This window comes from Vespa crabro, chromosome 14, assembly GCF_910589235.1.
Source record: "Vespa crabro chromosome 14, iyVesCrab1.2, whole genome shotgun sequence".
Lineage (NCBI taxonomy): Eukaryota > Metazoa > Arthropoda > Insecta > Hymenoptera > Vespidae > Vespa > Vespa crabro.
Genome location: NC_060968.1, coordinates 2426262 through 2454162, shown reverse-complemented (window position 1 = coordinate 2454162; position 27901 = coordinate 2426262). Strand labels below are relative to the sequence as shown.

At 33.3% G+C, this 27901-nt stretch overlaps 1 protein-coding gene across 1 annotated transcript in view; it reads right to left on the bottom strand.

Annotated features, from left to right (window-relative positions):
- LOC124429131 (neuropeptide SIFamide receptor-like) overlaps nucleotides 1-27495 on the bottom strand; it is a 54625-nt gene extending 27130 nt beyond the window's left edge. Inside the window, exon 1 of the mRNA XM_046974005.1 lies at nucleotides 25484-27495. Within this exon, the coding sequence (XP_046829961.1) occupies nucleotides 25484-26075 (592 nt within the window). The 5' untranslated portion in view covers nucleotides 26076-27495. The remainder of the gene's footprint in view (nucleotides 1-25483) is intronic.
- Between the last annotated feature and the right edge of the window lie 406 nt (nucleotides 27496-27901).

Here is a 27901-nt window from a genome sequence, read left to right as displayed (position 1 = left end):
AAATATGTAAAAATATGTGCATTTGTGTGTACCGTATACAATATATACTACATCTATACGTTTTTCTGACTGAACTCAGACGGCTGAAGATGCACGACTAGTTTTTAAGATATCCAAAGGTCGACACTATACACAACGATGACTTCTGAAGTGCTGTATTTTTTTTTTTGTTTTTTGTTATTTTTTCTTTTTTTTCTTCATTTTTATTTTTCCATTTTTTCTCCTTCTTTTAATCTTCTTCTTTCTTCTTTTGTCTCTTTCTTTTATTTTCATTTTTATTTGCTTTTTTTCTCTTTTCTTTTTTGCTTTGACCCTTTTCTTCTTTTCTTCTTTCCTTATTCTCGTTCTCTTAGTCTCTCCAATCCTTTCCCCTTGGCCTTCTCCACCGTCACTCCTCCCCCCCCCAATCCTCTACTCTTGCCCATAAAGGAAAAAAATTACTACACTATAATGGAATAAATTTTTTTGTCTTATCGATTCGACAATGTTATGCCTGACGTTCCTATATATATATATATATCACTCGAAAGAAATGGATCACCCCTCCGAATGAAATAAAATTTATCGAGATTATTTATTGTTGTATATTTTGTTGTATATTTTGATTATGAAAGAATGCTATAATGATGATATCCAAGTACTGATACAATTTATATATTATTATAATATATATATATATATATATATATATATTATAATAGTTAATATATATAAATAAATATATAAATAAATATTATTATAATATATATATATATTATAATAATATATAATAATATATATTAAAATAACACTTGTAGAACAATCTTCCTGGATATTTCCAATGACATAAATTAGAATAAATTTTTCTTTAGAATACGTTATCGTGATTATAGATAAACTTTTCTATAGGAATTCCCGTAAAAATTGAATTCTAAATTTTGTATATAATTCATGAACTCTCTTAACAGCATATACATTGGTAAATAATGTTTCCAAAAAAAACATATACATATAATAGACATAAAACGGAGATAGAGAGATAAAGAAAGAGAAAGAAAACGAGAGAGAGAGAGAGAGAGAGAGAGAGAGAGAGAGATAGGATTGTTATTAAAACTCTAAAAAAAGAAAAAAAAAGAAGCTACGATCCATGAATTCAAACGATTTCGATAACAATGTCGGAAAAATATTTTTTTTCTCGATCGATATCAACGACATCGACTTCGTAACGACTTCGATTATCATATACGATGTATATTATAAGATTTTTTATGATCAATGATAATTTTTGTCGATTATTACTTTAATCGATTAAAAATTTCATGAAAATTGATTTGATCTGCGATTTTCCATGATAATCTCCAAATTGATTTCTGAATCAATTTAAATTGAATTTTGTAAACTTTCCCATTCGTTGGGCGATTTAATTGATCGAAATCGATAGATACTCTTGCAAATTTGAAAGATTCAATATTAGTCGTAAAAATCGATAACAAAAATCGATTAGATAATAGAAATTATCGATGGATAGGGGAGTAGAGGTGAGCGTGATGGGGGAGGGGGGAGCTTAATGTTATTAAGTATCGGCAAAATTTATCAACGGGGAAGCTTATAATGTTTCAATTTATGCTTTGATAACTTTTCAAGCAGTGAATCCATTTTCAAACAGTTTAAAGTCCATAAGTGATGACACGGTTTACTTTTTAAAGGGATAATTAATGATATTAAAGAAAATGATGAGAAAAAAAAATGTCAATGGGGTTTTATTTAGAAAAGCGCATCTTGTATTTATTTTCTGATCGGTAAGAAAGTAAAAAGGAAAAAAAAAAAAGAAAAAAAATCAGAAAAGAGAGAGAGAGAGAGAGAGAGAAAAGAGAGGAGAAGAAAAGAAAAAAAAATAGAAGAAGAGAGAAGAAAAGAAAAAATACTTGTTAAAGATCTCTTTAGAAATTATCATCGAAAAGGTCATTTCAAGTTGATCGGGGATTGAATCTTCTTTTAATATTTATCTCTTTCATGTCGGGACAAATCTTCTTTCCTTCTTCTCCTCTTCTTCTTCTTCTTCTTCTTCTTTCTATTATTATTATTATTATTATTATTATTATTATTATTATTATTATTACTATTTTTTTCTCTTTTCTTTTCTTTTTCTTTTTTTATAAAAAATAGTTTCTCAATAGAAATTACAAATATCATTGGCCATGATGGCTGCCGGGGTTGAACTTGATATCATCTTCTTTTATCGAATAAAATCCCTTCAAGGATGATTGATCTATATATATATATTATATTTATAATATAATATATATATAATATATATAATAATATAATATATATATAATATATAATATGCAATACATAATATAATATATATAATAATATATAATAATAAAATTATAAACTAATATGTAATATATATATATATATATATATATATGATATATTATTTTATATATTATGTATATATATATATATATATATTCCCGAATCAATGAAACAAAAAAAATTTATACCATCATAATGTAGTAGTTCTTTTCTTTATATATTATAAAGAAATTAAATATATTATTATAATAAATATATTAAATATATTGTATATATATATATATATATATATATATATATATATGTATAAGTCGAACGAAAGAAAAGAAAATGAAGGATCGGAAGAATCTTATATTATACATGTCCGTTTCGTACACGCTGTTCTTTTCGCAAAAAAAAAAGAAAGAAAGAAAGAAACTACGAAGAAATCTAAACTAAAAACTCTATCTAAACAAATAAGATCCGATCTATCTTATCTTATGGAAAGAAGAAAAAAAAAAAGAAAAAAAAAACAAGAAAAAAAAGAGAAAAAGTAGAGAAGAAGAAGAAAAAAACGAAAATCGTGGCTGTGGGAATAGAATGGAAAAGGAGAAAGAATTAAAAGAAAAAAAAGAAAAAGAAAAAAGAAAAAAAACGGGAGAGACTTCGAACGGAAATTATTTTCCTAAAATCCAAAACAAATCACTCCTTTGTTTAAAATTTCTCACGATATTATTTTAAACATCGTAAGTGAACGTAAGCAAGTAACAATTGTACTTATGAACTTATGTTCGTTCGCGAATTCACGAAAACGCAAAAACAAAAACCAAAACAAAAAAAAAAAGAAAAAGTACAAAAACAAAACGAAAAACAAAACAAAATGAAAGGAAAAAATTAAAAGGAAAATAAATTCGACAAATTCTAATCTCGATATAAAGCTTAAAGAGTTTATCGTAGACTTAGAAGGAAGGAAGGAAGGAAGGAAGGAAGGAAGGAAGGAAGGAAGGAAGGAATTAAGGAAGGAAGATAGGAATTAATGATAATGGAAGCGAACAACATAAGTTTAGATCTTAGATCTTAGATCTTTACAAAAAAAAAAATAAATAAATAAATAAAAACGGAAAAAAAAATTAAAAACTAAAAAAAAAGGAAGAATAAAAAAAAGATATTAAAAAAAAGAATAAAAGAGAAATATATATATATATATATATATATATATTAGGTGGACCGGAAAGTAATGTCGTTTCTGCGCATGTCGATGTTTGATTGTGATTAAAAATAAAAACTTGTTAAAAATTTATTCGTTTGAATTTAATTTAAGAAAGCGACATTACTTTCCGCCCTCCCTAATAAATATATATATATATATATATATCCGATCATAGTTTATCGATATTTCTCGAAAATTTTACGAAAATTATAAATGGCACAGAGAAATACATTATTCGAATCGTTCCTTCGAAATCAACAAATATTTATATTAAATATTGTATGAATAATAAAAGAGAAAGAGCCTTCTCCAAGGAATCGAACGTTGATATGCTTTTCTGTTCTAGATTCTCTCTCTCTCTCTCTCTCTCTCTCTCTCTCTCTCTCTCTCTCTCTTTCTATCTGTCTATCTATCTTTCTTTCCCTCTTTCTTTCTAACCCGAAGAAACGAGGGAGAGTTCGGTGGCAGAGAACAGACCAGCCGATGTAGGGCAACCCGGCTTACCTCCCGTTAGTAGACGTTCAGATTGCGCGCGCCTGCGTCGAGTCATTCTTTGAGGTTACTGCCCCGGTTTCGAATACCTTCAAGGTCTTCTAGCAGCTCACACAAACACAAATACAAAAACAAATATACACGCGCACACACACGGACAGACAGACATACTCACGCGCACATATACAAAGAAAAAGAGACAGAGAGACAGCATGATGCTTCCAACCCCTTACGAATACGTTTGTCGATCCAGCTGCGTTTCACCACTTCGAATAAGAGATTAACCACTTTGAATAATATTCTACATGAGATTGAATTGTTTTTTGTTTCGTTTCGTTCATTCTTTTTTCTTCTTTTTCTTCTTTTTTTTCTTTTTTTTTTTTTCCCCTAGTCCTCCTTCAACGACGACACGTACATATCGTTCATACATTTTAATTGGAATCTTTAAGATCTATTTTATGGTAGATAAATAAGTGCTATTTTAATGGGATCGAGACGCGAATTTTCTGAAAAAAAAGAAAATTATTTTCATACATTCAAATCCTTTTTATTAAAGTTAAATCTAATCTTGAAGATCCGACGCTACGACTATCCAATATGATTTATATAATCCTCAAGGACTAAAATCGAAAAGGATTGAAAAATTTTCTCTATATCTGTATCTATCTTTCTTTTTCTTGATCTTTGAAAACCTCACCCGTCCAATTCTATCTCTCTCTCTCTTCCTCTTTCTCTCTCTCTCTCTCTCTCTCTCTCTCTCTCTCTCTCTCTTTCTATCTCTGTAGCGCTGATACTTATCTCGAAAACGTATAAACGATAGAAAAGGTACGAAGCTCAAAACTTTATCTCCCTTCGGACTTCCTGTTGGCTTTTAATTAAATCGAAAAACCTTACGTAAGTACGTAGATTTTTTTCACTTTTAATTTTTCCACGGAGAACTTTGAACTTACGAATTTATCGCCTTAACGTTGTAAACGAAAAAAAAAAAAGAAAGAAAAAGAAGAAAAACAAATAAAAAAAAAAGGACGCCGATCCACCGTAAGACTTAACGAGATTCATCGTTAACGAACCCATTCCTCCATCTTACAAAATATATAATGAATGAATCAACGTCATATTAGAAATAATTAATTCCTATCAAACACTTTACGATAGTTTAATTATTACCCATTTTATTTAATATAATATTCATCATTCGAAATATTATTTCAAATGATATTAAGAAAGAATAAGGTATATGAATTTGGCCACCTGTTAATACTTATGGGAAAATTATCAATTAAACTTTGAACAAACGATAAAGTCGATAAAAAGGTTGCCGGTACGATTCCAGATGAGAATTTTCTAGATTCGGCCCTGACTCAGATCGACGAACGCGATTCAACGATAAGTTCTTCGCGGTATATAAATTCCGTAAATTCACGCAGCCATCCCGAGTTCGAGGATATGACCTAGAGTCGTTGGTGGAGGTGGTGGTTTGCAGGTGTCCGTGCTCCAACCCGTTTATACATATACATACACACATACATATATATACATATATATATATATATGTATATATGTATAAGTAATAAGTATATGTGTATATATATATATATATATATATATATATATATCGGGTCGGGTGCAGGATAGTGGTGGAGCGGATTATACGAGGGAGGTAGTGACCTAGTACAAGTGGCCGAGATGCATGACCCGAATACCGGCACGGTACAGGTGTGGTGTGTGTCCCACTGGCCTCTACCCTCTTCGAGGTACCAAGCTAGCGAGTTGCCGTACATAGTGCTCTACTGTTGCTGTTGCTGTTCGTACTCCCTTAGAAAGAGCTATGAGCTCCCAACGGGATGCAACGGCCGGAAATGCCATCGATCTTTCGATATTGCCATCGAGTTCTCCTTCCTTGTATATATGCCGCGTAAAAAAAAAAAAGAAAAAACGAAAAGAAAAGAAAAGAAAGAAAAAGAAAGAAAGAAAGAAAGAAAGAAAGAAAGAAAGAAGAAGAAAAAGACCGGAAAACGGAAAAACTTCAAAACTCAACTCGACAATTTATCTTGTATTACAGATTTCCATTGTGCTTGTGGTAAGTCGGAACGGTTTTGTCGATATAGTAAGTCAATATTATTTTTTGTAGTTGTTTTCTTTTTTTTTCCAATTCTCTCGAAGTTTAATCCAAAGTTATAAAAGATTTAATGAGGATCGAAGGAAACGAAGAAAACTGGGTAAACGTTTGTTCGATTTCAAATAAGGACTGACCACTTTCCGTCACGAATCACTATAAGGCACGCGATACTACTTATCTAGCTACCCACCGTCATCTCTATTGCGATAGGGCTTTCTTTATTTCTCTCGTAACGTTAATTAACCACATAACGTTTACTTTTACAAGAAGATTTTTTATCTTTGGTTGAAGTAAAATTCAAAAAGGAGAATCTGGTTTTAAATGACGATAGAAGAAAAGATGGGAGTAGGGATAGGGGGGTAGTAGGTGGAAGATAATGGGAGAAGAAAAGATAGGTGGGTGGATAAATTTCACGGAAAGATATCCATTAGAATCGATGCTCCTTTAACGGACCGAGGGCAACGCGAGAGATCTTTATTAAGATCTAAAGAAAAGAATGAAGAACGATGGATCGATATCATCAGTCCATCAGTCCAATTCAATCCATTCCAGTCCAACTCAGCCCAGTCCAGTCCATAGAGAACGAGAAATTCTTCCTGGCCTATGTTGTTGCACTGGCTGCAATTGTCATTGGTTACACCAGATGAATTTACGTTCGTCCTTGACCAAGTGTTTCGAGCATTCGTCGACGACCACGACGACGACGACGACGACGAAAACGACGACGACGACGACGACTAGTATACGATTAGGTAGAAATACCAACACCAAAGGGAATCTTCGTATAAATGCGTTTGGCAATGTCACTGGCACAGAGTTTGCGGTCTCTTCCTCTATCTCTATCTATATCTCTATCTCTCTCTCTCTCTCTCTCTCTCTATCTATCTATCTATCTATCTATCTATCTCTCTTTCTCTCTCTATCTATCTATCTCTGTCTCTCTCTGTACCTCAGTTACACTCGACGATGCCGGAATTGATTCCGGGAAAATCGAGTCCATCCGATTAACTCTATAAACCAGTAAACGTGGAAGAGGTTTGCAGATCCTGTAAGTGACCGTGGTAATGCGAATTAGCGTTCTCGAGGTCGCAAACGTACACTGGCCACATGTACCGTGATAACCATGCTCTTCGACCTTGCGGTGAGACCACAAAAGGTTACTAGGAAAAGAAATTTCTATATCAGAGAGAGAAAGAGAGAGAGAGAAAGAGAAAGAGAGAGAGAGAGAGAGAGAGAGAGAAAATATGTGTATGTATTTCTTTTGGAAGCACTTTACTATATGCCAGTACACCTCCCCCTCTTCACCCATCTTCATCCATCGATAAAAATCGCATTTTAATTGGAGAGGATCGAGAAAGATGAATTGTCTTTTTAATGAAATATTTCAGAAGGGTTGCTCGTATCGTTAATAATTTGTTTGTTAAAGGACGCTGATTAATTGTCTCAATTTAAGAGAATAGATCTTCATTTGTATCTCTTTTATCTATGTTAATCCTCCTGAATAATACGACGAAGGCAACCCGTTTAAAAATGATTAATGTTTTCAATCCCATTTCCAAGATGAAAGAAACAAAGAAATAATAACTGGAACGTTATACGTTCATTCGAAGATTTAGAATTACTGAGAGAGAGAGAGAGAGAGAGAGAGAGAAAGAGAAAGAGAAATAGATAGAGAAAGATAGATAGATAGATAGAGAGAAAGAGAGAGAGAGGAAAGTACAGAAATTAATAGTCTATTACATAGACACAGATAGAATGTCTACCTAAGATCTATACGAGCAACGGACCATACAGATTTCCGACTGTCTGACCTAAATACGTAATTATCTTTTCGCGAAGCGCGAGCCGACCTTGGACCTGGGTCAAGTCCGAACTGGGCCATATCTCTGTCTGCCATTTCTCCTTCGTACATCAACTTACCTGTCCTACCAACATTTTCCCTTACCCTTCTCATGAAAACCTTTCAGTATTACCTTCGTCATTTCTCATGGAGACTCTTGAAGGAACTGAACGAGTTAAGAATTGAATACAACTTGGTTAATGTCACCGACAGATAATACTAACGATACAGGTTATTCTTCTTTTTTAATACTGATACCATGACAATTCTCTCTCTCTCTCTCTCTCTCTCTATCTATCTATCTATCAATTATAAACATTCTACAATTTTCTTTTTCTTTTTCCTTTTTCTTTTTTATCTTTGATCAATGTTCATCTCTTTTTTTTTTTTTGTTTTTACACGATAATAATAAACAGATAGAAACAGTTATTATATCATCGTCGAAATGATTTCCACTTCGTTTCCATTCGTTTCTATACCTTGTCAAAGTTATAGATCATGATCATGAGAGGGATATCAGAGATAGGGATACAAATATGTACGTTCGATGTGTTGTTTCTCGATCAAATGCGTTATAGGTCGGCAGGCTCTGTGGTGACCCGTAATTCTCAGGTAAACTCGTTCTCGGCCGCACTTACTACTACTATTACTATTACTACTACTACTACTACTACTATTACTACTACTACTACTACTACTACTATTACTACTACTACTACTACTGTTACAACTACTATTACTACTTCTACTACTACTACCACCCACCACTACCACCACCACCACCATCACCACCACCAACATCATCACCAATACCACCATACTACACTACCACTTGGAATCCATCAACTGGGACGCTGACCCAGTTATTTTACCTGTAGACGCAGCGGTTAACACATGCCTGCCACGAATGTCGTTCTATCGACGCATCCACCCTCTTTAAACCAATATATTACGTTATACAATCGCACGTAATTTCTCTTTACTCCACTCCCCCCTCCCCCCGTCCCCCACGCCTTCCCTTTCCTTCCCTTCCCTTCCCAAAACAAAACAAAACAAAACAAAAAAAGAAAGAAAGAAAGAAAGAAAAATAAAGAGAAAAACAAAAGAGAGATAGAGAGCATCGAAAGTGAAACGACTATTTCTCGAACAGGACAATTTTGATATGTTTTTGAAATTTAAATCGGATTAAACTTAAATCAAATCGTATTAACAGATTAACACGTTTCTACGACATTTCTTCGATCATACCTTATTGTTTTATTACAGTTAATCGATATATATCCATACGTTACTTGTTTAATTGTTCTTGTTCAATACGATAATCAAAAGCAATGCGGAAGAGAGAGATCAATATCGAAGGTTTGATACACGTCTTACAGCTTAATATCTACGTGCTTTGAAGTTCGATCAGGACCACCACCAGTTGATCCGAATATCTCTGTGAAATTTTCCCTAAACGATATATATATATATATATATATATGGGGATACATATATGGGAATATATATATGAGGATATATATGGGGATATATATAGATGGATAGATATATATATAGATAGATAAACGTACTCTATAATATTCGTGTCTAGATTCGAAACATCCTAACCATCATTCTAATTTCCAATGATGGAATGTTTATAGAAATCGTACATATCATATCTCACGGAATAATTGCATCTGATTAGAAATAAATTATAAATTTTCTAATATCGATCTTGATCGATTGAACGAAATTTATTATTATAATTAATTCCTATTATATTTTGTAAACAATGATACGAACTAGTTAGCTCTCCCTCTATCCACTCTCTTTTTCTCTCTCACTCTCTCTCTCTCTCTCTCTTTCATTATAGTAGAGAACGATATATAACGAGAGATCAATATACAATATATATATATATATATATATATATATATATATATATATAAAATATATAGTTGAAGTTTTTTTCTATCTTCTTTTCTTGCCGTAATTCTTTTTTTTTTCTTTTATTTCTTTTTCTTCTTTTATTTCTTTTTTTTTCTTCTTCTTCTTTTTTCAACGTACACCAGGTAAACTCGTTAGGACCTTCGGACATTAGATTTATGCTCTCGTTAATACACAATTGTGTATTAACTCTCCCGATGATATTCGGGTGTCGGTAGTGCCACGTTATAACGTGGTGGCATCGCACGCGCAATCATCGCGCAGATTGCAAGCAGGAAGGCCAGGAAAAAGGGGTTGTCCGCTTACACCGGGATGGCGATGGGAAAAGGGAACGGGAACAGGGGCAATGGTGGGAACGGAGATAGGAAGGCAGGATGGGTGGATGAGTGAAGGAGTGAAAGAGTAGAGGGATGAAGAGATGGTGTGGCTTTAGGGGAGGAGGTCGAACTCCGAAGGGTAGGAGAGTGTGATCGGCCGATGTAGGTCAGCTGAGAGTATTGGCCCCTTTTGCCTTGACACCAATACAGGTTGTATGGATCTCGGGGGCTTGGGTCGAGTTACCGGTGCGCGCCACTCTTGAAATTCTATGAGGCGAATATACGCAAGTGCGCTAGCAGAATTCAAGCACGTACGAAAGATAAACGCCTGATCGGCCGATCCCTATCCGATGATATAAACTACTCGAAGTCTCTACGTGCAGGCATCATCACACGCGAGACATCACTATAATATCGTTTCTTCCTTTTTTTTGCTTTCCACCTTCTTCTTTTCTTTTTTCTTTTTTTTTTTTTTTTTTTTTGCTTCTTTCCTTCTTTCTTTTCTCCATCTTCCTTCCTTGCTTTTTTTTTTGTTTTGTTTCTTTTTTTTCTGTTTTTGTTTTTTCTTTACGACACGAGTATAAATGAAGAGAGATCAAAGTGTTATCAATGTTTCCTTTTTCATTCGTACTTTTTGAATTGTTCTCTTTCATTTCAATTGATCGATCATAATTTGAATTGTTATTAGGCAAGATAATAGTTCAATGGAGATTCGTGAACTCTCGTACTTTTTATTTTTCATTTCTTCTTCTTCGACTTCTACTTGAACTTGCATCTTTTCTCTTCTCTTTTTTTGTTTTTGTTTTTGTTTGTTCGTTGGTTTGTTTTCGTTTTTTTCATCCTCCCTTTTTACCCACTTTTACGTACATACGTGTACCTCTACGTCTCATCGAATACCACTGACCCACATCGGATCATTTCGCTCGAGAAGATCCCATCGAGTCGAGTTTATTCTGTCATATATCTTGCGCCTTTGTACAACGAATTCATACATTTTTTAACGATCCACGTTACATATGTTTTTTCGGCCGAATTGTGTCAAGGTTACTTGGCGCGCGCGATACTTTTGAAATTTTTAAAGGGAGAAGACCGAGAGAAAGAGAAAAAGAGAGAGAGAGAGAGAGAGAGAGAGGGAGGAACGAAGCAGGAGAAATAGAAGAAGGGAGTCTTAGAGCATAGACGCGAATCGCGTGTTACTACTAACTCGCGATGAAAAGAGGTACTTTGGACTTTTTTCTTTCCGTAGAACCGTGTCCCGTCTTTTTCTAACTCTTGGGTCCCAGGTTAAAAGAATTTTTCAAGGACGAGATCGCAAAGGGAAAACCTTCGCTCGTACACTCCGATATATAATACATGCATACATTGAAATAATAATAGATGAGTAATATTGTGAACAAAGAAGGTACATACAGGTTTGTATTAATACAACGTCACCCGGGATTTAAACAAAGAGATGATAAATATTTGTCATAAATCATAAATTTCATGGTTAAATTCCTGACCAATTCTTTTTTTCTAAAAATCAATAAAATCAATTTCCTCGTTTGTCGAACATCGAATTTACGAACGGGACGAAAAGAAAAATATCGATCGCGTTCCACATTTTCTTTTCTTTTTTTTCATTTTTTCACATGAAAAACCGAAAGAGAAAGGGAGAGAGAGAGAGAGAGAGAGAGAGAGAGTGAGAGAGAGAGAGAGAGAGAGAGAATATAAAAATAAAAATTATAAAAAAAAAAAAGAAAAGCTAACGAACGTGTCCGAAGTGCGAAGCAACAGATTGGAATAAAATTGTAACGATAGTTCGTTCGATCGATTAAAAAGGAGAAAATATAAAGAAAGGGAAAAAGAAAGAGAAGAAAAAAATGAAATCGAAAAAGAAAATGAAAACGGAAACAAAGGAAAGAAAGAAAGAATACAAAAAAAAAGAATTTGTTTTAATCTCGAACTGAGTGCGATTGCAGCTGAATCAGTGTTGCGTGATAATCAGTGTGGTGGCAGAGGAGAGTGAGAGAGAGAGAGAGTAAGAGAGAGAGAGAGGAAGAGAGGGGACAAGTATCGGACAAAAGCGCGTTTACATTTTCTCGCGAAGCTTTAGCCTCGAACGTCGTAAAGCGACGCGCGCATTGTCTGACGAAAAAAAAGAAAAAAAAGAAAGAAAAAAGAAGAAGAAGAAGAAGAAAGAAAAAATATGAGAAAGAGAGGAAAGAAGGAAAGAAGAGAAAGGAAAGAGAGAAGAAAAAAAGAAGAAAAGAAAAAGAAGAAAAAAAAAGAAAACGTATCTCCAATTACTCTGGAACTTGAGCGACGACGACATAGACGACGACATAGACGACGACGATGACGACGACGACGACGACGACGACGATGATGATGACAACAACGACGCCGACGACATAGACGACATAGCGACGATGTATTCATGATTACAAGAGAATACCAGTTGTGTATACGTTGAAGGATCCGCCTGACACCTGAGGCAACACTTCAACAACTGTTTTCGTTGTCTCCGATGGTTTCTTTATTTCTCATACGAAATTTTACGAATTTTCTTACGTTCTTTTTAAATATAATTTTTCTCTCTCCTCTTTCTTCTTCTTCTTCTTCTTCTTCTTCTTCTTCTTTTTCTTTCTTCTTTCTTCTCGTTTCTTTTTTCCTTTTTTTTTGTTTCTTTTTTCTTTTCTCTTTTTCTTTTCCATTTTTGTTTGTTCTTTTATCTTTCGTTTCTTCTTCTTCTTCTTCTTCTTCTTCTTCTTCTTCTTCTTCTTCTTCCTCTTCTTTTTTCATCGCAAGGTTTCTCATCCGATCGATTCGCATAAACGATTAACCTCGAGAATTTTGCTCGAACTAATTGCACCAAATCGGATGTTTCTGACAAAGCATTGTTCAACGAGAAAGAGAGAGAGAGAGAGAGAGAGAGAGAGAGAGAGAGAGAGAGAGAAGGAAACGAGCTTTCTCCGTGCTTTGAAAAATCGTTCCTCTGTTCTGACATCTAAACTTTCGAAATCGTTAAATCAAAATCATTCGAAATCATAATTCTGTAACGTTTAAATTGTTTACGCATTCGACGGATCAACAATATGTACATATATGTATATGTATAAAATCGATCTCGTTTCGTTCGTATGCCAATTAGAAAATTTCGATTCCATTCAATCTGTCAGTGTCGATCTTCGTTCATCCAATCAAAATTTCTTCCAAAGTAGATCTAAAAGATCCTCACATTGGAAGGAATGGAATAAGATCCGATTCAGTAATACGTCGAATTTAATTAATTCGTTTAGTCTAAAAGAATTGTTGCAATTTTTCAAATCAAAAGGAATATCTACGAATTATTAATTATCCGTTATAGTTCAATTCTCTTTTCTTTCGTCGGAATAATTCGTTGCGTATTCTTTTTTTAATTTTAAGAATTTTTAAAAAATTCAACAATCGTACGAACACTTATTGCTAATCACATTTTTATCATTTTATTGTATTATTCTTGCTAATTTTGTAAATCGTGCAAATAACTAATTTCTTATTTTTGTTTTTTTCCTCTTTTTTTTTTTTTTTTTAATTACATCCACCCTAGAGATTAGCGAAAATTTGTATCTGTTCATTGTTTATAATAAAAAATTAGTTAATGAATTACAATTTTACAAAGACTTCTTTCAAATTCATCAGTGAATACTTTTTACATACATTGTATATATCCTTATTTCTTTTCCTCTCTCTCTCTCTCTCTCTCTTTCTCTCTCTCTTTACTTTTTTCTACGAGTAAATCTGTGATATCGTAAATACATAATACGTGTATAACCATTTGTCCATTCTATCCAACATACTTATATCGTATTCACTATATGAACATAAATTTATCAACGACCGAAGATATGGAATAACACGTGTTTTACTATTAGAACGTCTACCTTTGCAATATAGTTTCCTACGATTAAACCTCGTTGAAGAAGAACACAAGACAATATCGATTTGTTCCTTTAATAGGGAATCAACTCGATTAATGTTTCACATGTATATGGTCTGTTTATTATTGGAAAATAATATCGGTTGGCAGGTTGTTTCGATCGGGTTGAATGACCGACATGATCTGTCTCGTGATCAGAATGAAAAACGATGATAGGAATTTGGTGGTGGGAGAAGGGAAGGGGATAGAGGGCGAAGGGGCAGGAGGCGAGGGATGAGAAAGTGAGGGGATTAGGTCACAGTCACGTGGAATCGGAATCTTTTATCTGCAAAAAAAAAAAAAGAGAAAAAAGAAAAAAAAAAAAAGGAAAAAAGGAAAAAGTAAAAAAAAGGGGAAAGAAAAAAACATTCGAAAAAAAAAGAGATGCGATATTTAAAGGTCCATCACTTTTTCTTTTTTCTTCTTTTTTTTTTCTCTTTCTTTTTTCTGGGTCCTTCGTTACATCGAAAAAATATCATTTAAATACGACGAGTCGTTCAAAGAGACGTTTTCCCCTGTCCGACCCAATAACGAGCTCGACCACTGAAAATAACCCTTTCAATATATTTCAGTTGGATCTCGTTCGAGGGGTTGGCAATTAAATCAAAGATTTATGGGAAACGAATAGAGAGAGAGAGAAAGAGAAAGGGGAAGAGAGAGAGAGAAAGAGAGAAAGAGAGAAAGAGAGAGAGAGAGAGAGAGAGAGAGAGAAAGGTCAACGAGGAAGTTCATTCCAATGGCACAAAAGTTTAAAGTCTTATCGGCTATTATTAAGTTTTGCCTTTAACGTGCGCTACCATTCGGGATATAACAATGAGAATGAGAAGCCTGAAATCGACAAGGTAAAACGGTTATCATTACTCGAATATGGGAAATAATTCGCAAACGTTGGACGCATGCGCATACGCTCTCTCTCTCTCTCTCTCTCTCTCTCTCTCTCTCTCTCTCTCTCTCTCTCATCCGGTCGCGACGTATCCTTCGAAGAGAAGGATCATACTTCGTCGTGACAGTTACGAAGTAATGGTATAAAGATAAGGAGTAAGTAAGTACTTAATAACAAAATGCTCTTCGACTAACTCGAAATCCCTTCAATTGTAATCACCATCGACGACAGACTTCCTACGTTATAATATATCGAATTTTATATATATATATATATATATATATATATATATATATCGAATAATTAAAAAAATTTCCTTATCTGTATAACGTATTTGCAATAATGCCTGTCAATCGTTGTTTCTTAAACGAATTAAATTCGTTAAATCCCATAAAAATATTGCCCTTATTCGATGCATACGGAGGGAAGAAAGATAAAGGAAAACAAAAAAAAAAAAGAAAGAAAAAATACCGGAATATATCATTCCATCTAACTATGTGTCTTTGGGGTGGCATTGCAATTTTTCAGATTAGCACATTAACGATAATAACGAAAAGAAAAATGTTTCCTGAAAGAATCTTTTAAAGAGGAATTTAATGAACGAGCTTGGCACGTCCTCGAATATCTTCTTCAGAGAATGTGTATGTATGTGTGTGTGTGTGTGTGTGTGTGTAAGTAAGAGAGAAAGAGAGAGAGAGAGAGAGAGAGAGAGAGAGAGAGAGAGAAAACAGAGGGAAATTAAAGACGACGTATCGAAAAACTTTTTTCATATTCAGAAACGTGTCCATGTCTATGTGTGTGTATTTTCTTTTTTGTTGTTTATTATTTTTTGCTTTTCATCCGAAAAGAAAAAAATCGAAAAACTAAACTCAAGTTGCTTGTCTATAAAATAAAATAAAGAAGAAGAAAAAAAAAAAAAGAAGAAAAAGTATTCTCTTATTTCTTCGGACTAATAATGGTGAAAAAAGAATAGAAGGAAGAAGGAAGAAAGGGGATAATAAGTGGAACTAACGAATCGCTACGTTCGCCGTTTAAGAAAACACTTTCGTCATCTGAAATAAATCTCTACTTATATCTTCCTCGGTTATATAAATCGAAACTTTGTCTAGTCGAAGAAGTAAAGTGCTATTATAGTCTCTTGGGACCAAAAAGAGTAACTCAGTCTCAGTCTCAGTCTCAGTATCGGTCAGGGCTGAGAAAGAAAAACTCACTAGTAAGAAAGTTCGTATAGTCGAAAGAGAACAGATCAATTAGAAGATTAGAACGATCGAGATTGTCGAGAATTGGGATGTACTTTCTAATGATATAACGATAACTATAGGAATACGCGTTCTCAATCGTTAGAAACAGAGGAAATAATATTGGGATAAAGCGACGAGAGACAAAGAGAGAGAGAGAGAGAGAGAGAGAGAGAGAGACAAAGAGAGAAAAAGAGAGACAGAGATAGAGAAAGAGAAATAAAAAGAAAATATATATATATATATATATATATATATACATAGAGAAAATATATAGTGTGAAGAAAAGAATATAATATAAAAAAAAGGAAATAGATAGATAGATAGATAGATACATAGATAGAAAGATGAAGGTAGGAAGGGAGTCCCTGAAAATGTTGGAACGAGCTAGCTCGCGAGTCCCAGTTTCCGAGGGAGACTCTCGTAACGGGGTTTTGCAGGTGGAGGGTGAAGGAGGCGGTCACCTCAGGGCGTTAACCTCGTTCAGCGAGCAGCACACTCGATACACCCGCACCCACTCGGTTTGGTAAGTCCCGCGTGGCTGCTGTGGAGCAAGAGGAGGTTACATGTTCGTCTCCACCCTTTAGCCTCCTTCTTTTATGTCTTTACCTACGTGCACGTGCACGACCACGTTCACGTATACATTCATGTCTACGTTCACGTCCACGTACACGTTCATGTCTACGTACACGTTCATGTCTACGTACACATTTATGTCTATGTATACATTCATGTCTACGTACACATTCACGTCTACGTACACGTCCATGTACATATTTATATCTACGTTCACGTCTATGTACAAGGCTACGTACACATTCATGTCTACGTTCACGTATACATATACATGTCCGCATCTACGTACACAGCTACGTATATATTCATGTCTACGTTCACGTCCACGTATACGTATACATATACACTTTCACGCCTACGTTCACGTCTACATATACGTATACATATTCACATTCACATTCATATATACCTTCACATCTACATTCACGTCTACGTACATGTTCACTTATACGTTTACGTACACGTATTACATATACATGTTCACAACCATGTATACATGTGTATATATATATATATATATATATATATATATATATATATCTTCTATCTATATTAACGCAACACACATATGAATTTTCCCCTATATGGCAATAAGAAAGTACTATATCTATATAGTCTTTGCTAACTACAAGCAACGACCTAGGCTATGTTACAGTAGCTTCACTTACCATCCAAACTACTATAGTATATAACATAATCGCCACCGTAGCAAGCTATCCTGAGTTATGTAATCGGCTCGGCCTAGCTTTCTCCAACAAACTCGTAACAATTAATCCGTATTATTATTATATTATGTTATTTACCATAGATCGATTTAAATATTTTTCCTCGATCTTTCTCGATCTTTTAATTAATCAGGAATTTAATCGAAGAAAATTAATAATTAAATTATAGCAAAATACTTTTGATCATCTTATTGATCAAAAGTATTTTGCATTGCTTTAATTATCACCGATGAATGAATAATCATTAATGATTTAGAGTTTACAATCGATCGAGTTAATACTAATAAAGATTGTTTAGCTTCAATCCTAATTGTGTCTATGATGTGTAAGACACCTTCAGACTCAACTTTGAGCTCAATTAAAATAATTTGCACTAAGCATGATTCATGGAAATTCTTTTTTACTTCCCTTTATAATAAAAAAAAAAAAAATTGTAAATGCGCTTTCAAATCTAACGATTCATTATTTTATTCGAGGCTTCAAATAATATAGAGTATTTCTTTTTCGTATAAAAATTATTCTTCATTTCGTATAAATGACAGCTTTTCAAAGTGACCGTAAAGTGTGGCACATCCCTAAAGTGCACAATTTGAAATTATTTCGAGGTGTGGACAAATTAGAATTAAAATGTGGAAGAAATAGTCAACGATAAATAATCCAAATGGTTCCGTGAAGTTTTGAATAAACGATGGAAGAACAAACGTAGGATATCAAAAAGAAAGAACTCGAGAATGAAGTTCGTCCCTCTTTTTTTTTTACTTTATTTCTTTTTTTTTTTTTTTTTTTTTTGATTCTCACGTACACATAGTAGATAAGTACTCACTTATCTATGTATTCGTAGAGTTCCTTCGAGACCATATTAGTATCTTCTCGTTTAAAGAAAATTGTAAATTCAAAGGAAATAAGGAGAAAGAGAAAAGGAGTAAAGGAAGGAAGGAAGGAAGGAAGGAAGGAAAGAAAGAAAGAAAGAAAGAAGGAAAGAAGGAATGAAAGAAAGAAAGAAAGAAATAAAGAAAAATTCTCGTACCGAAGGAAGAAACGAGGGACGAGGCCAAATCGATGTAGGGCCGCCTAGAAGAAAATGCGATGTCGAGGCCATTCCGAAGTAGGAACGGAAAAGGATTAAGGTCACTAGAGTCAAAGTCGATTAAAAAGGTGTTCTCTATAATTAATATGATGTATGGGTATTCTTTTTAGAGAGATGTAAGGGAATTGTGGGGGAGGGGTGGGGGAAGAGGATGGTGGCGAGGAATTCGTTTGAACGAGCCCGAGAAATTCTGAAAATTCATGGCGAGATGAAAAAGTTTGAGCGAAACATTTTCTCGAATACATTTTTTTTCTTCTGTGTTCTTTTATTTTTTTCTTTTTCTTTTTTTTTTCTTTTTTTTTGGGGGAGAAAACCAAAGACTTTTCATTCAAACTAAAGAAATCTTATCGAACGCGAAAGATTTAAAAATAAAATATCAATCGTAAATCGTTCAAACCGATGATCATTTATAAATCATTTCGAATCGAATGATTTATACGACGACGATAACTTTGAAAATAACGCCGATAAATTGAAATGCAATTTTGTATTTTGATAGCGTCATTTGAAATTCTTTATAGTTAAAATACCGGGAAATCAAAGGGAGAGAGAGAGAGAGAGAGAGAGAAAGAGAGAGAAAAGGAAAGAAAAAGTAAGAAAGTTTAGAATCGTACGAAAACGAAATGAATCACGATCGAAATGAACGGAGATATCGTTAGACCGATGATCGGACTATAAAACAAGAAGGTATATAATTCGATTTGCCGTGTTTGTTAGTCCAGAATCTCGAGATCGCTGCCAATTTCCATTTCAAAGCCAACGAGAAGCAAAGCTTCAGTTGTATAGGTTGTAACTAGATATACCATCCAATATTAATACGTATACATTTCTGCGGCCTATATTTACATATATACGCATATACGTTTCTATAAGCATACTTATGTATAAACATATAATATATATAACCATATATATACAAACATATATAAATTATATATATGTATGATATATATATATATATATATATATATATGATGAATATATATATGATATATATATATAATATGTATTCAACGTATACTTATATATATATATAAATATATATATATATATATATATATAAAATACAGCGTGCTTATGCTCTTAATAGTTTTAAAGCTAAATTTTCGTTGGTTGGTTGAACAACGATGAATCTTTTATTCTCTTTAAACGCAATTAATTCTACAAGTTTTCCTTTCGAGTTATTTTTAATTGTTATATTATTCATACAAAAGAAAAAAAAAAAAAAAAAAGAAAAAAGAAAAAAGAAAAAAGGAAAAAGAGAAAAGAAGGAAGGGAGGAGGGGGGGGGGGGAGGGGAATTAAAAGAAAGAAATCGACAGATATGAAAAGGAACAACGAAACAATCTCGATTTCTAATCGTCTTAACTTAGCGTACTCGATACGTCGACGAAATTTCGTTAACGATTAACTCCGTCTCTACGGAGAATTGCTTTGCTACATATACGGGGGGAGGGGGCGGCGGCGGGGGAGGGGGGGGGAGGCTAAATAAATGAAACTGCAGCACGCCTCTTCCTATCGATTTTCTACGATAGACGAGGAGTATGAGACTGAGGCTGAGGGCCCGTGACAAACGGTGTCACGCTTCTTTCGTTACTCTTCACGATTAACCTGTCACTTTAACCGAGAACGTACAAACTCCATCGATTGACATAGGCCACGACAACTTACGACGTTGTTTTTTTCTTTTTCTTTCTCTTCTACTTCCTTTTTTTTTCTTCTCACTCTCACACTCTCTCTTTCTCTTTCTTTTATCTCCTTTCTTTTCTTTTTTGTACCGTTGTTACGCGACCGTACGAATGAATCAGTAAATAAATACGCGTTATGTATTATCAAATGTATTTCTTTCGCAATGATACCCCAGTTGTTAATCGATTAATCAGACGGTCAACAAAAAGTATGTTTATACAGTTACGCAAAAAGATGCAGTATTATCGAAAAAAAAAAAAAATATATAAAAAAAAAATATATATATATATACACGAAAGAGTTCGGAAAAAATATTTTACTACATATATCGTTGCATTTGTGCATTGATACGCGCGACGCGTACACGCATTTGATAAATTTTGCTTGTATTTAACGGGACCATTCGATTCTCGGATTTATAAGCGAACACATTTTTTATGAGCCTATTATATAAGCCTAATATAAGAATTAATTATTTAAAAAAAAAAAAAAAAAAGGAGAAGAAAAGAAAAAATAAAAGAATATTATCTTCCAATTGGTTTTTTTTCTTTTTCTTTTTTTTTTTTTTTGTTTTTTTGCAAATTAAAGGATACTGTCATTTCTGTTTTTTCTTTTCTTTTCTTTTTTCTTTTTTTTTTTTTTGTCTTCCATCTGTCTCGATCCAGGAAAAATAATTATTAGATCGGAGGTTTAAAAGTTATTTTTTTACGATTCTCTTCTTTTCTTTTTTCTGTTTTTTTTTTTTTTTTCAACGGATAAAAGTTATTACACATCGTATTCATTTATTTTCATGATTTTATCAAGTTCCCTCCCGTTGCGTTCGATTTTTCTTTTTTTACTTTCCAATTTTGTTTCTTTTTTTTTTTTTTAAACATTTTTACGACGACACGGTTTAACTGTATATTAAGAGAAGAAATATTCCTGCTTCGTAAGGTAAGGTCGTATGAAATAGGTTTTTGCTTTTATTGAAGTTTCTTAACTTTGAATTCGTTCTCCCTGAGCACGAGAGCTTTCGAACGTGCTTAAAGTACTTTAAGAATGAAAGATTGAAAATGGAATGTGAATTCTGTTTAGTTTGCCCGTTGTTCGGATCTGTTTCAATCGGGAAAGAGGAATTCTAAAGAGGAGAAAGGAATTTTTGTGGAATGACGATTAAAGAAAGAAAGAAAGATAGATAGAAGAAGAAGAAGAAGAAGAAGAAGAAGAAGAAGAAGAAGAAGAATGGAAAAAGAAAAAAAGAAAAAAATAAGATAAGAAAACAATCGTATTAGAAAATGTCCCCCTGCGAATAAACTATTACTCTAGTAGAAGAACTTAGCCTCGTGTTAGAATATAATATATTCTCTTACGAAACCATTTTATTTTTCTTTTGAACGATGACACTTGTAAAAACGTTGTCAACAATGCCAATGCAGACCCGAGGCACGTGCCAGAGTGCTATGCGTGACCATAAACAAGTCGTTCATTTAAAAAAAAAAAAAATGAACAAATGGAAAATAATCGTTCCCAAACGTATTACTTTTTATTGGACATTGGACGAAAAGAAAAGAAAAAAAAAAAAAAAAGAAAAGAAAAAAAGGAAAAAAAAACCCAGAGAAAAAAAGAGAAATAATAAACAAATCGATCTGAAATATTTGGCGGGAAAAGAGAGAAAAGAGAAAAACAAAAAAAAAAAGAAAGAAAGAAAGAGAAAAATATCTTAAGGGATAGTGGGGTGGGGGGGGGGGGGTATAGAAAATCTTTGCTGATACAAACGTATAAATATAAATTATCAATAAATAATTAATAAATAAAATTGATAAATTATTAATAATTAATTATTATAATATATATATATGTATTGTAACATATAGATTGTCTATCTTTTATAATTATCTATTTATAGATGTTAATAATAATTATAAATTATCTATTATTTCTAAAGGAGAATGATAATTTAAATGACAATGAATCCAAAAGAAAAAAAAAAAAAAGAAAAGAAAAAAATCGCAATGTAACGTCGCAAAATCGTTCACGAGCGGTTCCTTTTATAATCGTGATTCAAAGTGAACACGAAGTATGAGAAAAGTGGTAGGGGTTTATCCTCGGAATTCATTCTCAAGAGGAAGAATAAATCGAACGATTTTTTTTTTCTTCTTTTTTTCTTTCTTTTTTTTTTCGTGAAAGCCTCTAACGTCGTATCATCTGTTTAAAGATAAGATCGGAAAATAAAGATAAGGAAATAATGATCGAATCGATAAATGAGTCGATTCGATTAATACAAATAATTTCGAATCGATTTAGCAAATATAATTTTTTTCGTATTCTATTAAGTCAATTTGTTTTTTTGGCAAGAAGAAGCAAAAGAAGAAGAAGAAAAAGAAAAGAAATATTCGAAAAAATCATTCGAAATAAAAGGGGAAATAAAAGAAAATTTAATTAATTCATCGAGAAAAACGTGATTATTAATTATTAACCATGAAATTACTATGAATTATTAATTATGAAATAACTTGAGGAAGAAGGAAAAAGAAAAGAAAAAAAAAAGAGGAACAGAAGAGCAAAAAAAAAGAAAAAGAAAAGAATGGAAAATAAGGATAATAAATAAAATATTAGGAAAAAGATGGAACAAAGAAAAAAGAGGATCATTGATACACAATGATCCCTGCGTGATCTTTCGAACCTGAGTTGACCTGAGCAAGTAAACACGTGTAGAGCTAATAAAACGAAATATCCAGGAAATTGAAGGACCCCCTTCTCATAAAAATGAACTCCGTAACCTAGCTGAATACTTAAGAGACAAAACGTGCCTGTCCTTCCCATATAAAACTTTTAACTGAATAAAATGAAACGAAATGTAAATGCTAGATATCGAACGGTATGAATAATAGAACTATGAATATCGACTATTGAAACATTAGAATAACTAAATTCATGAATGATCTAGATATGAAAAAAAGAAAATATGTAAAAGATCATTTTAAAAGATCGATAGCTCGATATCGATCCTTTATATGTGTATTATAATATTGTAAACGTAATTCAAATAAATATTTTATTTTATCGTACGATATATATATATATATATATATATATATATATATATATATATATATTAGCTTCGTCGAAATATCGTTAATGAGAACAGCTAATATAAGCGAAGCGCTCTCTATGCAGGAACCTTTGTGCATGGAATCTGAATAATAATAAAATTTTATGATGGCAACCGACAACGTCGAGAATGATGATAATGATGACGATGGTGACGACAATAATGATGATGGTGAGGATGATGATAATAATAATAATAATCATTATAATAATAATAATGCTTATAATTATAATAATAATAATAATAATAATAATAATAATAGTAGTAGTAGTAGTAATAGTAATTGGGGAGAACAAAAAACATTATACGGTGTGGAGAGAAAACTATTAAATAAATAAAATATATATATATATATATATATATATATATATATATATATATATATATATATATACAATACGTATATATCGTCTATCCTATCTGCAATAAAAAAATCATTTTCACCGTGGCCTTGGCTGAGTAAATGGGACACGGAAACGCATATATATATATATATATATATATATATATATATATATATATATATACTACGACGATTTTCTTCTTTCAGGATTTCGACACTTTTCCTTCTAACGAATTCTTTTTTCTTTCCGTAAATTTCTTTTTCTTTTCTTTTTTTTTCCTTTTTTTAACACTTACCCGACCAACAACTTATTATAATTATATATACAAATATATTTTTTTTAATTATATTCATAAAAACGATCGTTTTAATTGATATCATATATTTTATGCATAATATATATTATTGAAATAAACGACACATATAAATTTATCGTATCTCAGTGTGATTTTTAACTAGTCCTTCAATATCATTGGTAAAAGTATATATCCATTATTTATATCGAAGAAAATTTTTTGGAAAAAGAAGAGGAAGAAAAAAAAGTCAGAACGAGCGAGCGAGGAAGCGAGCAAGCAACCATCGTAATAATTTATGGTGCAATTACTTGAAATCGAAACTCTAGGAGCAATCCGTCGAAATGCAATCGCGATATCGTGACTTTGATGGTTCCGCGAACATCGCGCTGCAGGGCGTCGAGGTAGAATCGATTTCGAAGTACCAAGGGATCCCCTCCAGAGCAAAACGACCTACTATACCCTTCACGCCCCACGCCACCGTCTCTTTAGAGAAAGAGAGAGAGAAAGAGAGAGAGAGAGAGAGAGAGAGAGAGAGAGAGAGGAAGAGAGAGATGTATATATATATACATATATATATATATGCACTCAAAGATAGATAGAGATAGAGATAGAAATAGAGAGAGAGAGAGAGAGAGAGAGAGGGAGAGAGAAAATGAGACCGACAAATCGTCGACAAATGGACCACATGCAGCCTAGTATACCTCGGCGGGTGCTTGACCAGCATACACAATCGCCTCACTTCAAAGAACGTTGTTCCCTGTTTTTTTTTTTTTTGTATTTTTTTTATTTATTTATTTTTCTTTTTTCTTCGTAACACACCTCAAAACGACTTCTTAAGAGGTTCTCACTTTCGTTTCTTTTTTCTTTTTTTTTTTTTCTTTTTTTCGAAGGGAAGAAAGGTGGAAAAAAAAAGAGTGAAGGAAAGAAAGAAAGAATAATAACGAAAATAAAAGAAAATTAACTACTGGTAGAGGATTAAGCTCTTCTTCCGGTCTAATCGATCGATCGTACGACAAAAAATTCGTAATTCTTTTTCGAATAATTTAGACTCTTATCTTTTGGTAATATAAATCTTTGAGAAAAGTGCCTTCTCTTAAAAAGCATCCACAATTTTTTCTCTCTCTCTCTCTCTCTCTATCTCTATCTACAAGTTTCCTTATCCTTGAAAAGTTAAACGACCCTAAACGAGCGTCGTGTTACGTTAGAAAGTTATACCAGAGACCAATAGAACGATGTATATACATATATATATATATATATATATATATATATATGTATGTATATATGTATAGATAAATGACAGTAATAGGATGGTAAAAATCGAAGAATAAAATTCTTCCTCTACATGGATATTATAGATAATTAAGAGGTGTACATATAATATTACTTATATCGAAATATTTATCTATCTTTAGTAGTATCTACTCACGGACAAATATGTTGCTCATCAGTGTTGCCGGTAAGCAAAATACGATGACCAATACATCAGCGACAGCGAGATTGACGATGAAGAAATTGGTGACGGTCCTCATCCTTGGTGAACGGTAAACGACAGCTATTACGAAACTGTTCCCGATAAGACCAACGACAAATACGAGAACATAAGCCACGCAATAAACCGCTGACATGGCCATGGTATGCCTGTAGAGTCGATCAGGTAATTGCTCGATCGTCGAATTATTTTCCGTTTTACTAGCGTTGAAAAGTCCAGTTTGTTCATCCTCGATAGAGGGTGCTCCAATATCACGGTTAGGGCTAATGGTAATGGCCTCGACCAATAAATTATTTAAATAATCACCAACATCATTCTTGATCTGTTGAAATGTACCGGTAACTGGTGGAGTAGTGGCTACCGTCGTAGGTAGCATGTTGCCGTTGTTGCTCCTACGACGCGTGTCGACGTCGAACTCCTCCGAGTCCGGTAAACGCAGGGACGCCATCTCCAAAAGCGGAGAGGGTGGCTGCAGCATCGGGAACTTGAGTGTATAATGTCGGAACGTCGGTGTCTCGACGTTGATCATCGGCCGACGACGACGACGACGACGACGACGATGACGACGACGACGACGACGATAACAACAACAACAACAACAATAACAACAACAACAACAACAACAATAGCAATAACAACAACAATAACAATCAACTAACCAAAGAAAAAAAACAAAAAAAAAAAAAAAAAAGAAACAGAAGACCTTTCTTACTAGGTACTACTACCCGATCTTCTATTTGGTTACCAATGTCCTCTTCCAATTATTCCTCAGATCTTCATCGACGTCGTGTCGATGACCTACGTTCACCTCGACGCCCACACAGAGCTTGCCCGAAAGCACGTTCTACTCTTTTTTTTTTACTACGAGAAAGTTTTACAACTTCAACCTCCTTTTACTCTTCCTTCTTCCTCTTCCTCTTCTTCCTCTTCTTCTTTTTCTTTTTTCTTCTTCACTCGTTATTATTTTTCTATTACGACCAATCAAAAACAATCGAGTCTTTCCATTTGTCTATATTTCTATCTTCGTCCGTCTATATGTTACGTCTTCTATGTTTCTATAATTTGACCTCACCTCACAAGGACAATCTTCTATTCAGATAAATGGCTCGATCCTCTCGCTCACGTTGAGAAAATTTATGCCAGTACGTGATTTAACATCGTTCCATACGTAAACTCTTCCGATCTTTATTAGTGCCACGACACTTAGATCGACCTAGTCCGTGACATTCGACTCGGGTCCCTGCACGCTTTCCTTTAATCGTAACGCGCGTTCAGAGTTCGACGCTCCCCCGTACTTCGTTAGCTACCTCGCACGTGCACGCCAATCCAATCCAATGATCCAAAGTGACTTTCCTCAATTTTTTTTTTTTCTTTTTATTACTATTCCCTTTATCAACGTATTGTTACAACCATACAACGTGGTGGATACGTGAACGAAGGAAATAATTTATATATGTATATGTTGAAAGAAAATGAGACAAAATGGGGAAAAAACAAAAGTTCCGTGAGACATAGAAAGAGATTGTATGTGTGAAAAATAGAAAAAGAAAATTAATGTGTAATAAAGGTAAAAGTGAAAGATAAAATGTGTGTATGTGTGTGTGTGTGTGTGTTTGTGTGAGAAAAAGGAAGTGACACCAACTAGGGAAAGGGATTAGTCGAATAGATTTCTTAAAGATTTTTAACGATTGACGGGCGTGTATGAAAAAAGAAGGGTAAGAAAAAAAATCTGTCGCGGTGCCGGTGCTGCTCTGAGCGACTAATGAGCTTGCTTTAGAAGGCGACCGCGAACTGCCGCGAGATGCACCCGTAGCGGCGAGCTGTCTGCCGAAACTCTAATACTGCGCAAGCGTTCTTACAAGAGGCGGCACATGCAAGCCGCATGCGATGTACTTACTCTCATAGCATATAGTCGGCCCAACCTGATGAAACGAACAAAAATTCGTACACATACACATCAACGCTTTTAAAATGTACCTAAGTACATATATATTGTATATACATACATATATATATATATATATATATATATATATATATATACATGCATACACAGACATATATATTTCTATGTATATAGGTAGATAAATAAATAAATAAATATATATATATATGTGTATATATATATATATATATATGTACGTGCATGTATTTAAATTTGTGCGCATGTTTTTCCAGGATGTAGATATCAATGGATTTGTCTAAACAAAGAGGAGGAGAATCCTTCTCACTCTATTCAGTTAAAAAAAAAAAAATAAAATAAAATAAAATAAATCTATTTACTTCGATTCACTTGTGACCTTCATATTTTGTACCTACTATTATCACTACTATTATTATTATTACTATTATTAC